This window comes from Monodelphis domestica, chromosome 7 (assembly GCF_027887165.1).
Source record: "Monodelphis domestica isolate mMonDom1 chromosome 7, mMonDom1.pri, whole genome shotgun sequence".
Taxonomy (NCBI): domain Eukaryota; kingdom Metazoa; phylum Chordata; class Mammalia; order Didelphimorphia; family Didelphidae; genus Monodelphis; species Monodelphis domestica.
Window position 1 is genome coordinate 222,381,203 of NC_077233.1, and position 16,025 is coordinate 222,397,227.

Below are 16,025 nucleotides of genomic sequence, written 5' to 3' on the forward strand. Positions count from 1 at the left end.
GAACTGGACTATTATTTGCCATATATTATATAGTGGGACTAGATGACTTCTGGGATCCCTTCTACCTTTAAATTCTGAGGCAAGTAGGTGGTGCAGTGGATAGAATGCTGGACATGACTTTGGACATATATTAGATGTATGACCCTGGGCAAGTCACTTAACCTCTGTCTCAGTTCCTCCTTGTCTGTAAAAGGAATATAACAATAAAACCTTGCTCCCTAGGTTATCGTGAAGTTCAAATGAGACAATATTTGTAAAGCAGTTTGCAAACAAAATACTATATAAATGCTAGCAATAATTATTTTGTTCTGTGACTTGCCAATGCTCACAAAAAAAATTTCAGATAGACTTTGAAGCCAGTTTTTTTCTGATTCAAGTCAAGATTTTCCCATTCTACCATGCTATTAATTTATGGGATTCATTTCTTCTATGACAGAAGAAACCTAGAAAGCTTGAGTGCCTTAAGAACAGGGAAGAAATGCTAAAAGGGGATGGAAAGGATACAGAAAATGTAGGTTGAATTTTCAGGGAAGACAAATCACCCATTTCACAGCCAGACTTGGATGTGGGTGAAGGTGAGGTTTGATAGCACCTAGGTTTAGAAGTCTGTAATTCTTTTTCTTCATAGGTAGGGTGGGGTAGTAGGAAATAAGATCTAAGGAGAATAACTCCTAGACTCCTAGAATGTTGTAATTGGAATGATAATTAGAGATCTCCTAGTCTTGGCTCCCTTGCTTTAGAGCTTAGGAAAGTGAGGTCCAGAGACTTCAAATGATTTGGCAATTCGTGTTGAAGCTAGTACTAGATTCTTCAGTTTCTCAGTTCAGAGCTTAGTACTCTTTCTATCAATCTTGAGCACGAAGTTCAAGTGTATGTTGTCTAGTAGGAAGAGAAGGGCAGAGCCTGGCCTATGCAGGCCACAGGTGTATCTATCTAAAAAAAAAGTGGAATGGGTTGGGTGACAACCAGAATGGTGCCCTTAGGTTTATGCCTGTCCCTGGCTTTCAGTCCCTCTCAGTGTCTAGAGAACTAACTGGATCCAGCAGGATTCTCTGCTTAAAAGACAGAGAAAAGGGAAATAATTGGATGCGACATTTTCTGGGTGGGTGGGTGGCGTAGAAATGTTTGAGAGAAAAGGGGGACATGGAATGGGGGGGTTGGCCCTGGTTAAATGACAGGCTTTGGGGGTGAAGATATTTTTGGGGGGTGGGGATTGGGGTATGTCGCAGGGGCCTTTAACCTGCAGCCAGGAGGGGAGGGGCGGAGCGGGGGTGGGGGCCGTGGGCGGGGAGGGAGCGAGAGAGGGGGCCTCCCATTGCGGACAGTCTGCTGGAGCCCGCCCTGCTGTCCGCCGTACAACCTCTGCGGCTGTAGGGAGGAGGGGCTGGGAGCCGGCTGCAGTGCGGAGACCCGAAGCTCAGGAGCTGCCGCCGCCGCTGCCGCTGCCGCTGCTGGTGCTGCTGCTGCTGCTGCCCCTGCTGCTGCTCTCATTGCTGCCGCCACTGAGCTCTCTCTCGCTGCATCGCATCCAGGTATTTTCCCTGGGACTGTTCCCCTTTCCCCTCTGACAGCCCCTTTACCCGGCCTTCTGCCCCTCCGCCCCACGGCTGCCCATCAAAGCTGGAGAGTCTGATCCCCCCCAACCCCCCACTCCCATCCCTTCTGCTTTTCCACCACCGCCCACTGCCCCCCCCTCCCCTCTCCGCCCCAAATCCCAGCCTCACCACTGCGGATAGGACGTTGGATTCGGACAGAAACCGCAGTCCCAGCCCGGTAGCTGCCCCCCCCCCCCACTGGCCTGGGGCCCCAGGCGCCTCCCAAGAATGGACACAGGCTCTTGCTACCCCCCCCCCCCACCTCGCTTCCAGTTTGAAGGATGCCCTAAGGGGTGGGGAATGCAGTTTGAGCCAGGCCACGAAGAGGGTTCTTCCTTCTCGCCCGCCCCTCCACCCCATAAGAGATTAAAAATTGCTGGAGATGTGTTTGACATGAAAACATATCTCTTCCACCCCAACCCCCACACTCAGGGGATGAGACGTTGAAGAGGATATTTCAATCCTTGAGAGACCTGAAGCCCACAGAGGGCTTTCCCCATTTTGTCCCTCAGGGAGGAAGTGAGATACTATACAATTCTTAATGAGAATGCCTTTTGCTCTCTTCCTGCCCCTTCTCCTGCGGATAATTTAAAGAACGTAGAGGACTGGCCTTGGTATTGAAAAGAAGGATGGAAATGGAAGTGGGAATTTTTGCAGCATTCTGGTTTAATCCTTGTATATCACCTATAATGAGCCAAATTTCTCCCTTAACCTTCATAACCTGAAGCTATATTGGTGGGAGACAGGAGTTTTCTTAAACCTCATGGAGACTTGTTAAACACTGGAATGGAAGTTAATTTGAATTCTGGAAGCTTTGAAAAAATAAGATTGAGTCTTATCTATCTAGGATAATTTAAATTTCTTTAGGCTGGGGGATGGATAAGATGACCTCCCACAGATCCTTCTTTGTTTTCAAAATTCATGATGTATAATGCAGATTATTACACTGAGAAGATGCTTCTAATTAGTTTATTAGGTTATCATTAAACATTAAAAAATAAAATAAAAAATCTTGTGGGAACTTCTCCCTCATTTCTTCTCCTAAGAGTTGTTGCAGCTTGATACAATAAGCTGTGGATTGTGACTATATTTAATCATCACACACAACAGTGCTTTTAAAAACTAAGGATTGCATATGTGCAGAGCAATTATTTGTGTGATTTTAGCTGCATCTGCCATAGTCCAGTGGAGCTGCCACTGCTTCCTTCTACTTCAACCCCAGCATTTTCTTTTTAATTCAAAAGGATATTCCTTCTATTTACTTGATTTAGGAACTAATGAAAATAAAAGAATCTCTTGTCTTTCCATAGGTATCTGATTAGAGGTAAGAAAAAGCAAGTTATGGTTCAGTTCATAAAATCATTCCTCTTAACTGCTGGAAATTGCTAAATGATAAATTATTTGAAAGAAAATGCCATTTGATTTGAATAATATCCATTTCAAATGGTCACAACTGTTAAAAATTGTTTAAAATATTTTCAATGTAAATGTCAAATCCCCAAGCAGAAAATTCAAAAGCATATCTTGTACTATTTCTTTCTCCTTTTTCTTTTCTTCTCTTCATCCCTTGCCTCCTTCCCTTCTGATCTTCCTTTTCTCCCTTTCTCCTTTCTTTCCTCCTCTCTTTTCTTTCTCCTCCTTCATGTCCTCTCTTTCCTTTCTTCCCTCTTTTCCTCTCTTTCTCTTTCTCTTCCTTCCTCCTTCCTCTTCCTCTTTCTCTCACTTATTGATTCCCTTTCTTCCTCCTCCCTGCCCTCCTTTCTTTCCTCCCTCCCTTTTTTTCTTTTCATCAAGGTTTGAAGATGGCTTCTTCTTCATCCTATAACCTAGAAGAAGATGAGAGCCTGAAAGGATGTGAACTCTATGTTCAGAAGCATAACATTCAACAGCTTTTGAAAGAGTGCATTGTAAATCTTTGCATCTCCAAACCTGATCGTCCCATGAAGTTTCTTCGGGAGCATTTTGAAAAATTAGAAAAGGTCAGTAACCCTGAACTGACTGTTATTTTCCATTTACAAATGTACTCATACAAAATATTGAGTTAACCTTTCTTTCCATTCTGCAATTCCTTTGGCATTTAGCTTAAAATGGCCAAAGATTTCTTTTTTCACTTGTGAGTTTTCAATGGTTCCATGAGGAAGCTGTACAATTAAATCCAAACTTTTGACAAACGATGGTGTATTTTTTAAAACAATGACTACAAAGGTTGTTGAATTGACCATTATTTGATTGATCACCTGTGGATTTTTTCCCTTCAGCCATTTTCAGAGGCCATTGGTGTTTCATCTAAGTATGTTGTTAAATTGGCCAAAATGACCAGATTGCCCATTTTCCAAATCTTTAGGAATTTCTGGCCATTGATATGGCAATGAATACTTTTGTTCAAATAAAATTTATTTAAATGCTCCTCTTCCCCTCTTCTAGTTACAAGTATGATTTTAGTTACATAGAAACTGAGTCTCCATTAACCCAAAGGTCTGCTTAAACACATAGAAAAGAAATTCTTAATTAAATATTGAAAATTTAAAAATAAGACCTTTCAGAACACATCTTATATACTTTTTATTTTTAAAAAGACCCTTACCTTACATCTTAGAATCAATAAAGTATATTGGTTCTAAGGCAGACTAGGCAATGGAGGTTCAGTGATTTGCCCAGAGTCACAGAGCTAGGAAATAACTGAGGTAGCATTTGAACCCAGGATCTTCTGGTTCTGGGCTTGGCTCTCTATCCACTGAGCCACTTAGCTGTCCTCCATCTTATATGCTTCTAATTGTGTTTATACCATATCCTATTGTCTATCTTGTTTGCACACAATAGATGTTTAATGAATTGAATCCCCTGCACATATATATACAGTGGAAGTTAAGAGTATGTATGAATTCTTTGAGGTTCATACTCTATTTGAATCCCCCCTCCCCAGTATTTCCCTCTTTCTCAAGGAAAATGAGGATCCTGCTCCCTGATTTCATAGGGATGGGTATGGGTGGGAAGGGATGAAAGAACTACATATACCTAGGTATTCTCTCTGGGAATGAAGAATGTGTCCTCAACTTCTCTATTCACTCACTTATAGACACTTCACTTAGAAGTGTGATAGTTATACAGACCTTATCACTGTCTTTTATATTCTCTCTTACTTTTGAGATCCCTTCTATCATGTCTCAGTACTCGGAATACATTCACCTAGTTGTTGTCCAGGTTCCCCAATGCAGTCCCTAATCTTTCTCCAGGCAGTGCCCATGCTCCAGATACCTCTTTTTCTTTACCTCCCACCTTCAAAATTTACCATGCCTTCAGAGCCTCAGATGTCTTTCTAGCTTATCTAACGAATAAATCCAAATCTAGTGTTAATGGAAGTCATTTAGCCCTTTGGTAGTATTTGCATTTTTTGGCTCTAAATGAAAAAACTTAAAAACTGTTTTGCACCAAATGAAGAATGAAAGAATTTCAGCCTTCATTGGAGATCTTTTTGAATGGGGGTGGGGGGGGAGGGCTTTCCAGTGACCCTGAAAATCATACCAGGTAGGTGACAGCTTATATAAAAAGTCACTCTATAAGCAGCTGTATGTATGAGGTTAGCTGTGGCTAAAGGATTCTCTTCTGAAATCTAAGAGGAGCCAGCATTCGAGCAGAGAGTCAAGAAAGGAGATGGAAGAAGGTTTCTCCACTGGAGGATTTTGTAGGGTATGTTGTCATGCCCTTCAGAACCAGAAAGGAAGAGACAGGTAGGTGATGTTATAGGGTTATCACTGTTAACCATTTCCCATCTCAAATCACAGTGATAGAGAGACTGAAGTTAATTAAACTGATTTATGCATAAACCCTAACACTAATTAATTAGCTTTGCATAATGTTTCATTACATATTCACTACATCGCTTAAACTAGGTGACTGACTATTAAGGTCCTTGTAGAATTCTATTATTTACATATCAAAATCTGCATACTGCATTCTGAAGTGTATATATAAAACATTTGCTGTATTAGAATTAGGAAAAGGTTACCTATTTTCAAGTCCCTTTTAGAGAAGGTGTCAGGTTTCATGGGTAAGGCATGTAACCCTAGCACAGTAGAGTAGTCTTATCAGTAATTCTCTGGCTGCCGTGAAGAAGACTTCTTGAGAAAGACCCTAATGGTAAGAGTTAAGGGTTATGAAAATTGTTTAGTTTTGTTCAGAGGCTGACATGTTAGGGTGGGGCAGTGGCAGACGGCTGGGTGAGTTAGGATTTCTTTTTTTCTGCAGAAAATAGATAATTGCTTCTGGAACCAAGGTAAAAGGTGCAGTTGAGTATAACCTTCTTTCAGAAGACTTCTTTCAAATCTATATGAGCTGAGGATAAGGTACCTAGCTATTGGTTAGTCTTCCAAATGGTGATGTTTAAGACTCTTGCATTACTCATTTGTTGGGACCTAATAGCATCAATAGGGGACATAGGGAATTTTCCCTATTGAGATTTGTCTTTCAGAAGATTGTAGATATCAGTTCATCAGTTTGTTCAATTGCATGCCTGCTTGCCAGACTTAGTGGCCTGAATATGCCTGTTTGCATCTATACCAATGAAGTACAACCCTACTTCATAAATAGATAGATTTTTATTAAAATATTATATCATTCCAGGAACAAAAGTCATTTCTGAAAAGTATTGGTTAAACACAGAGCACTATAGAATGTTGATGGCCAGAGTTGAATTTGTGGGTTTTAAATAATTGTGTTGAATACACCTTTATAAATGACTATCAGAAGATGACAAATTATATTGGTTTCATTTGCTCTTCCTAACCAATCTACAGGTAAAGGATTTTGCTTTTATTTTATTTTTTAAGAAAATTTCTTTGGTTGGCTTTTCTTCATTCAGGTAAGCATCTTCTTGGGGAAAACTCACTTCATTGATGGCAACCATTTTCTAATTAGGACACCTTTATTAGCAAAAGTGAAATGAACTATTATTGTACCTGTGTGAATTGGTTGATGAATTGATCTAATTTTCCTTTATTACTATAGCTCTGTATTCACACCAATATCAATATTCCCTCCATTTGAGTAGATGAACATTCATGCTTTTTCACTTGTCCATGTTTTTTCCACAGATTTAAAAAAAATATTTTTTCCATTCATGCCATATATGCCATTTAGCAAGCATTTATTTTTTTGGTCTCCTACTCCCCTCCCATTGGAAAAGAAGCAAAACGCTTCTAACAAATATGTGTAGTCAAGCAAAACAAATTTTCTTATCGTGCTTTGACCTGCCTCTTGAATCCATCACTGCTGTCAAAAGGTGGATAGCTAGTATGCTTTATCATTGGTTCTTTGGAATGATGGTTGCTTATTATATTGATCAGTGTACTTAAGGCTTTCAAAGTCATTTTGGTCTCCTGTAGCCTTTCTCCTCCAAACCCTTCTCTTCTGTGTTAGTAATTCTAAGACAGAAGAGCAAGCAAGGGCTAGGCAATTTGGGGGGTAAAGTGACTTACCCTGGATCACATAAGTAGGAAGGACCTGAGGTCAAATTTGGATCCAGGTCCTTCAGATTACAGGCCTGGTGCTATATCCACTGTGCTACCTAACTGCCCTCTCATAGCTTTTTCATACAAAATCTACCTAGTTCTCAAAGCCTTCCATTAGGTATTTTTACTAAAAATTTATGCGTTATCATGTAGCAGTCTGGATTTCCATCTTTTATCCTTTGTGCTTATTACCTTATTGGCCCATCTTATTTTATTTATATCTTTTTATCATCTGTAGCTATATCTCTGTAGTTATTCATTCCCTTGATGATAATCTCTTATGAGCTTCAAAACTAATTTTTCAGAAAGACAAATTTCTAGGAGTAGTTTTATGGAAAATTTGAGCAATTGTTTAGCTAGGCGGCTTAGTAGGTAAATATACCAGTCTTGGAGTCAGGAAGACTAAAAAGTCAGTGGGAGACACAACTTCAAAAGGTTTAATAACTCTGGTCAGTGTAATAACCATCATTTGTCCTTTGGACCTGGTGATGGTGACCTTAGGTAAGTTACTTAACTTCTTTCAGTCTCATTTTTCTCATTTGTAAATTTGAGAGTAATGATAGTACTCAATAACACTTTGCAGGGTTGTTGTAGGAATCAAAAGGAATCAAATGAGATGCTTTGTAAACCTCAAAGTGTTATATAAATGGTAGCTATTATTATGGGAAACATGGAGATATTAGATTAAGTTGAATGAAAACCTTCCTTTAGGATTCCCCTCACCCCCATTTTCTTCTTATGCTATACATTGCAAGCTGGAAAGCATTTTACATATAGTAGAAAAATGATCTTTCTGAAAGAATCTTTATAAAACATTTTCAAGAGGATCAACTTGGAGAGGAGATCCCTTTTATTCAGTTCATTGGGTCACCTATTATCATTCTTCCTCTTTTCCCAGCTTGCTTCTATACAACTTAATTACAAAAAGTGTTTTGAAAATGACTTTGCAATGATACCATTCAGAAGATATTTAGTGTTAACTCTTGGGCCATATGTTATATTTAGAATACCTTCTTCTTCTGAAACCTATATTGAATTCTATTTTAAGAGTTATCTTAATAGATACATGATCAGCAAAAGGAATTTTTAGATGAAAAATTGACAAAGGTAGAGAATTCCTGAAAAGCCAAAAGAACATTTGTACCTTGATTCTTCTTAATAAAAAACTGCTAAGGGAACCAGAAAAGGAAATATAATGATCAGACTCCAAAAAAGTCCTGATTAGTCAAAAGTTTATTGACCTCAAATGGGGAAAATCTATATTCTAAATCTCTCACATTATCATGGCTCCTTGAAGTAGATGCCAAATGGGGCCTTTGTGGTATAGGTGAAGAGAACTAGTCCCATACCCAGGAAAACCTCCTTTCATATCTTACCTCTCATGCAGATTGGCTCTGTGACTTTAGGGAAGTCTCAGTGTTTTGGGCAACTCTTTGAGACTATAAATTGTAGAGAAGGGGCTAAACTATTGAGAGAGGAATTCCCTTTATTGCTGAAATTACAGGTCTGGATTCTATACTAACTGTAAAGAATACTCTTTTCTCTTAGGAATAGTAAAACTAGATTCAAAGCATTGGAGAAAGTGGAAGAGGGAAAAGGCAATCTCTTCCATCACATAGTCATAGTGCCTTCCAACGATTTTGAGCCTGAAGGGAAATTTTGCAAAAGATTCAGTTAGCTCTTTAAATGATTAAAGCAATAGACTTTCCTTATGAGTCTGTCATAATTTCCCTCAGGGAATACCTAAAAATTGATGATTAAAATATGCATTCAGGATTGGGAGCAGAGGAGTAGAAATAGCTAGGGAAGGATATAATTGTATCAGGTCTTCAACATCCTTATACCAGAACTAGGGCATTTACAGTTTGGGCAGTTTGATGAGGAAAAGAACCACTCAGTTTCAGCTCAAGCAAAATCTGATTGGTTTTCCATGAGGTCACAGGCATGGAGATACTGCAGATTGGACAGCCTTCTCCTGTAAGTGTGGAACCTTCCATAAATGACCAGAAAAGGCTACCAGAGAGGTTGTCCAGAGGAGAGGGAGACAATTGCAATAAGGGATAGACCCCCCTTCCCCAAAATCAGATTTTTTGGGGGATTCTGACACAAGGATATGGAAGATCTTTTGCTGTTAACCTGATTTTATTTGTTTCTCAAGATATTTACAAAATGACTTTCAAGTTTTTTCATTACTTGTTTTGAATAATAAAATAGTATTTATAACAGGTGTTAGAGAGTTTATGGATAAATTTCAAAGGACCTTAGAACTTAAATGGGAAAAAATTACATCTTTACTTTTACTAAACTGTAAATGAAATTTAGAATTTCCTTCAATTATGAATTAAAAAAAAGAAACCCCCACCAACATTATTATTCCAAGAAAACAGTCTTGAAGACCTCCAAAGAAGTTCATAACACAAAAAAAATTAGGATAAAAATATAATAATATACTTGTTAAGTTAAATTTACCACACAAAAAGCAAAAATAATCATTCTGTCCTTTTATTTTATTTTTCATTTTGTCCTTTTAATTTGCCTTTGTCCACATTGCAAAATCTGCATGGCCTCTTTTCTTTGGAGATTCTTAATGTAGGGATAATCCAGAAGCTTTTTTCAGTAATCTGATTTGAGTCTTTGTTTTTATAGCTAATTCACTTTTTTCTAGGAGCTGATTAATTATCTACTTTTGCCATTGACAATAATCTCTAGTCTGGTTCCCTCCTGCCCTCCATTTTAAAAGCAAAGCAAATATACCACACTTTTCATCCATTGCCAGTTTCTAAAATTTAAAGGGACTCAATGGAAAAGTAGAAGATTTAATTTTGATCTCAGAAGCCACCATTTTGTGTGCAAGGCAAATTGATGAACTCGAATATTTCATACAGTGACTAGATGTAAAGAATCAGGCTCTAGAGAGGCAGATGCTCTATAAATCATCTGGAAAAATACATGAATGTGTATGCCTGGTAGTTAATCAATTGATAAACATTTATGAATACCTACTATGTGCCTGGCACTGTGTTTAGTGCTGAGGATACAGAAAGAGCCAATAGCCAGCCCCTCCCTTTAAGGATATAAATGTCTTTGCCTTTGCTTAGAACTGTAATTGGTAATTTTGGCAGCTGGAGAACAGCACAAAATGTACCTGGGAGTGAGCAGTTACGTCCTTTCAGAACATTTTGGGAAAATAAATGCCAGGTGATTGTGACAAATTCAACTGAGTAGGAGGAGGGATTAGTTAGCTGAGTAGCTTACTGATGGGTATTAGAGCTACGCATTTGATCTGGTTGCTTCCTTTTAAACTAATTATTCTTGCTTACCATGGTTCTGAACTAATTTGATAGAATGGTTGTTAAACTTTGGTTGTCCTCTAAATGTCTTGGGATCACCCCTTCCCCCACCCTTTTCAAGTTTGCCCTTGCCCTTCCCATTTCCTAACAGATTCCCACAAATCCTATATGATTTGAACTTTTATTGTTATTTAAAAAATAGACTATGAGGGAATCAGTTTCTGGTATTTAAATGGACCTTTGGAGAGTGAAAAACAGCTGTGGTTAGACTAACCCACTTTAGAGATTCTGATTTAACATTACAAAAACCCTTCCGGCACTATTCAGAAACCTATGAGGTACCTTCTCAATCTTATAATTATTTCAGGGACTACTAAGAATGCACCTAAGTGGCTTGTTTTCCACCACCATTTGCTTCAAGCTGGGTCTCATTTTTATGCCAAGGAATCTTTTTTTGTACATACATTCTGTCTTCTGACAGGTTTGCAAAACCTTTAATCCTCAAATCTTAATAGATCCTGAATGTACCAGGTGGTGGTTAGTATTGGTGGTTAATGATAATAAGCTGAAAAGGAAACCTTATTTTGGCCCTAGCTTTGAGCCTCTTCTTTAAAATCTTTACCAGAAATGCAGAATGATCAGATGTGAATATTTTGTGCTACTTGTCTTTCATTTGTCCCAGGAGGCTTAGATTGGATAGATGCCCTTATCTAGAGAATGAACCACAGGTCCCGTAGCCTAGGCAACAGCTGCTCACATTCATCCAATGTGCGTATCAAATGACGTCAAATGGTAGAGAATGCTGCTTTCGCTTATTTGTCTCACTTTGTCCCTGCTGGGGAGATAATGATCTTGTTTTTTCTGGCTGGTTTTGTGTGTGTGTGTGTGTGTGTGTGTGTGTGTGTGTGTGTGTGTGAGAGAGAGAGAGAGAGAGAGAGAGAGAGAGAGAGAGAGAGAGAGAGAGAGAGAGAGAGAGAGACTGCAGGAAGAGAAAACAAAGCTAAGCAGGGAGATGGGCATCCCAGATTTTCCCCTTTTGGGTACTAAATTGAACAACAGGGATATTGTATTAGTAGGTTTATATTATATTAAAAACATTTTCTTTTCCCCTCTGTATTTTAAACCAGGGAGGGTGGGGGAAGAAAGGAAATCAGCCTGGCAGAAAGAACATTGGATTAGGAGTGTTAGGAAATCCAAATGCTAGTCCAGATTCTGCCATTTTTAGCAAGCTACTTAATTTGTTTTGTGGCTCATTTCCTTCATCTGTAAAAATGAGGGAATTAGACAAAATGGTCTCTGATGTCCCTTCAATGGAAAAACTGATCTCCTTTGGTTTTAATTTTTAAAAATTGAATAGAATGAGTATCTCTTTGTCTAGGTGATTTCAATCACAGGAAGTCTTCTCTCTGTCCTTTTCAGCTATTCCTTGTTCTTGATGATGGTGTATTGTTATGACTAATAAGCCCCATCTGGATTGGTCCTCATCATCCCTTCAACTTGATGAAGTCTAATTGAGAAATGAGAGTCTTAATTTGTATTGGCGAGGCAGTTATCCATAGTGGATAGAGAGTTGGCCTGAACATAAAGAAGACTGGGTTCAAATTCTGTCTCTGGCCCATACTCAGCTGTGTGATTTTGGGCAAGTCATTTAACCTCTCAGTGCCCAGACAAGTCTTTAAGGCTGTAAGTTGTGCAGCAGCTCTTACTTAGACTTATAGGAATAGAATTACAGGCAAAGTCCAAATTTTATTTTATTTTATTCTATTCTTTAAAACACCTTACCTTCTGTCTTAGTATAAATTCTAGGGCTGGGCAATCAGGGTTAAGTGACTTCCCCGAGTCAAATAACTAGGAATTTGCTACCTAGCTGCTCCTCAAAATCCAATTAAAAAAATAGTTGGATTACTTAATTAAATAAGGCAGTATATATAAAGTACTTTATAAATACAGCAAAGTACTCTGTAAATGTGAGTTTTATTACTAAGGTTACAAAACTGAAGCCTCACCCCCTCCAAAATAATAAGTGCTTGTGTACATAGCTTTTTTATGTTCTCAGAACTCCTAAGTCTTTATGATAGTCTGGACAGATACATAGAATTAGAGGTAGGAGGGATCATAGAGATCATCTATAATCAATTTCATTTTACAGATGAGGAAAGTGAGTCCCTGAGAGACTTGCCCAAGGTCACATAGTGATCAATGGCAAAGCTAACACTAGAACTATTGCTGGTTTTTGTTGACTCATTTTTCAGGTATGTCCAACTCTTTGTGATCCCATTTGGGATTTTCTTGGTAAAGATACTGTGATGGTTTGCCATGTCCTTCTCCAGCTCATTTTACAGATAAGGAAATTGAGGCCAACAGGGTAAGCTGACTTGCCCAGAGTCACACAGTAAGTGTCTGAGGTCAGATTTGAGCCTAGGACTTTGCCTCTGAATCCACTGAGTCACCCAGCTGCCCCCTAGAGTACATGATGGCTTTAAATTGGGAGACGTGTTAAAAAAAAAGAGAAATGTGGGCTTTCCAGTTAAGCTTTGGCTTTATGATGGCTTTAAATTAATAACCCCTAAGACTGGATGCAGCCCTTATGTAGGTATCGCCTCAGTGGCACAATAGAAGCCAAACAATATGAATATATCATATAATAATATATTGTAGATATAATACTATTAATATATTAATACATATTAAATACTAAAATACTGAATAGCATTAGAAGCATTGTCCCATGCTCAGACACAGAGCAGTAGGTATTTTTTTTTTCCTTTTTAATGAATTGTAAGCTGCTAAGTAATGTGTTAACTGCCCAGGTTCCATAATTTGTATCTGGCATTTTATAAGATCAGACTTGAGTGGGAAGCATCTTTGGGAGCCACGCTGTTGTTTGGTTATATCTGACTATGGGCTCTCATGGACAATTCTTGGTAAAGATACTGGAGTGATTTGCCATTTCCTTCTCCAAGGTGTTCCCATTTTGTAGATGAGGAACTGGGGCAAATAGGTATTAAGTGACTTACCCAGGGTCACACAGATAGTAAGGGTCTGAGGCTGGATTTGAACTCAGATTTTCCTGACTCTAGACCTGGTGCTCTATCCACTGTGCCACCTAGCCATGTAGTAGATCCTCCTTATTTTATGAATGAAGAAATCCAGGTCCAGGGTCACCAGGTGATTTGACCATAGGCAGCAAACATCACAGGAAGATTTTGAATTCAAATCTTTTGACTCCAGAGGCAGTGCTGTTTCTATCAAGCCAGGCCACTTAAAAGTCTCAGAGGCAGGAGTGTGTGGGCAAATATTTAAAAACCAGCTTTCAGGAGGGGTGGGGAGCAGGTAGGTGGCTCAGTGGAAAGAGAGCTAGGACTTTTTTGACCTGGGCACATCCTGGGTTCAAATCCAGGCTCATACATTCCCTAGCTGTGTGACCCTGGGCAGCTTACTTAACCTCAATTGCCTAGCTCTTAACCACTCTTCTACCTTGGAGCTAATACTTATCAATAATTCTGACAGGGTTTAAATGAAAAATTTTAAAAACAAAACCAGCTCTCCAACAAACTTTTGAGCTTAATTTCCAAAGTTAACATTTTCTTCATCAGCAAAACAATGAACTAAATCCTGATTTGTATGTTTGTTGATTTTGTAGGTTTAAATGCTCTTACTGAAAATTTAATAGTCAGCTTGTGGATTTGAGCAGCCGCAGCACTCCTCTTCAAGAGTTTCACTTCTCAAAAGACACAGATTTCTATTTGTGCTCAACACTTTAATTGTACTGTAAACATTTCAGGTGGTTTCCAACAGGTTCAGAGCCTTATTTTCTGGCCTGTCTTAATCTATGTGGATTAGGAATCAGCCTGTGTCTAATATGTTTTTCTTATTTCTCACCCTTTGTTGTTCCAATAACCCAGGTGAGTGATGTTAGCTTAACTGGAAGGCCCACATTTCTCTTTTTTTAACCCGTCTCCCAATCCCCGATGTCTATAACATCTCTCCTCTAGCATGATTCCATGCTGTACACAAGTACTATATTTGCAATTCATTTAATATCTTAACATATCATTATCCAGGATAGTTTATGAAAAGCAAAGGAAGGTATTCCTTTTATGTAATTTCTTCAGTCCTAATAACCTTTTCCTTATGGCTGGATAGGAAGGCTTAGCTGAAGGGAACCAATTCTAGTCAGGTCACAGTAGGTAGAGAGTGAATCTTTCATAGCCAATGGAAATGTAAAATAATTTAATTTTTAATTATATAATTTTAATTTTCAATTTAAAGTTGATCATGGCATTTCATTCACAAAAGAAATCTGAGTTGGATTTTCAAATGAACTCCATCTTCAAATTGATTTTTATTTTCTCTCTTGAGTTATTTTCCTTATCCATTTTTTTTGGTTGGCTCTAGAATTTTTAATCAGTTGTCAGTCAGTCAACAAGCATTTATTGTTTTTACTATGTGCCAGGCACTGGGAATACAAATGCAAGCCAAAAAAAAAAATCTTAAGGAGGTTATATTCTAAAGGGAGAAGACCACAAATAAAAGAAAGCTGAAAGGATTGGGGAGGAGGAAGGGATGTCCAGAGAGGAGGAGGAGCTTAATGGAGAAGTTCTGGGTATTGCTTGATGAGAAATAAGATGACTGACTTGGGTGCTTCCTTAAATGGAGATGATGTGAGTAACCATCCAATCAGAGAGGGGCTGAAGGGTGGAGTGTATTTCCAAGGTTTGAATTCCAGGTCTGAAATGATCTTTCAGGATGAAGAGGTTTCTGGGGGCACAATGTGGAAGTCCTGAGGGCAACCTGATGACCAAAGCACAGTGCCAGTCAATGAATCACTCCATAAATATTTATTGAGTGTGTCCTAAATACTCAGCATTATGCTAGGCATATTAATGTTTCAATTCTTTGATGGACTTGTGATCTCATCTATATGGCTATTCTTTCCAAGAATATAGATTGTAACTCACTTGCACCTTCTCTCATTCAACTTATCCATTTCGTCCCATAAATTCTCCATAAAGGGGCCACTCAGTGTGGCCACTGAAGAAGGGTGGGTTTCTTGATATTCTTTGGTAGCCAGTGGAATAAATAAGCCATCCATTTTCTCTTGCTTTGATGAGTCACCTCCTTTTTAGGTCATAAATATCTCTGATGATATATTTTCTACTTTGGTGCAATTCTTTATTGGTAATATGCTGCACACTCTTAGAGGGTACAATGAATGATGAGATCATAAAATATATGGTTCCTGCTCTCAGGAAGCTTTTAACTTATTTGCTGGACAAGATAGTTGCATATAAAAGGAGTACTGGCAACCTAGGCAGTCTAATTTAATCCTAAAATTTTATGGCTCTGCTAAGTGCCTAGTGAGTGGTACAGATAAGAAGTATGTATGGTTGATGCAATGAAAAGAAACCCTGATTCATAGACAGAGGTCCCTGGCTTGAATCCCAGCTCTGTTGTTTGCTGTGTGACCTTGGACAAATCACTTAATCTTTAATAGTGGTAAAATGAGGTGGTAAGACTGGCTTGACTTGAGCACCAAAACTGAATTCAGCAGAGTGACATGACCTTGGGCTGATGTTCAGGGAAGAACTTCTGGAGATGGGACTTGATCTAAGCTTTGAAAGATAAGTACA

The 16,025-nt window shown here is 38.7% G+C and overlaps 1 protein-coding gene across 1 annotated transcript in view; it reads left to right on the forward strand.

Moving 5' to 3' along the window:
- Positions 1–1,113: 1,113 nt before the first annotated feature.
- The window catches only part of PRKAR1B (protein kinase cAMP-dependent type I regulatory subunit beta), a 264,107-nt gene continuing 249,195 nt past the window's right edge, over positions 1,114–16,025 (forward strand). The window contains exons 1-2 of the mRNA XM_001367311.4: positions 1,114–1,532; positions 3,390–3,574. Of these exons, the coding sequence (XP_001367348.4) occupies positions 1,172–1,532; positions 3,390–3,574 (546 nt within the window). The 5' untranslated portion in view covers positions 1,114–1,171. The remainder of the gene's footprint in view (positions 1,533–3,389; positions 3,575–16,025) is intronic.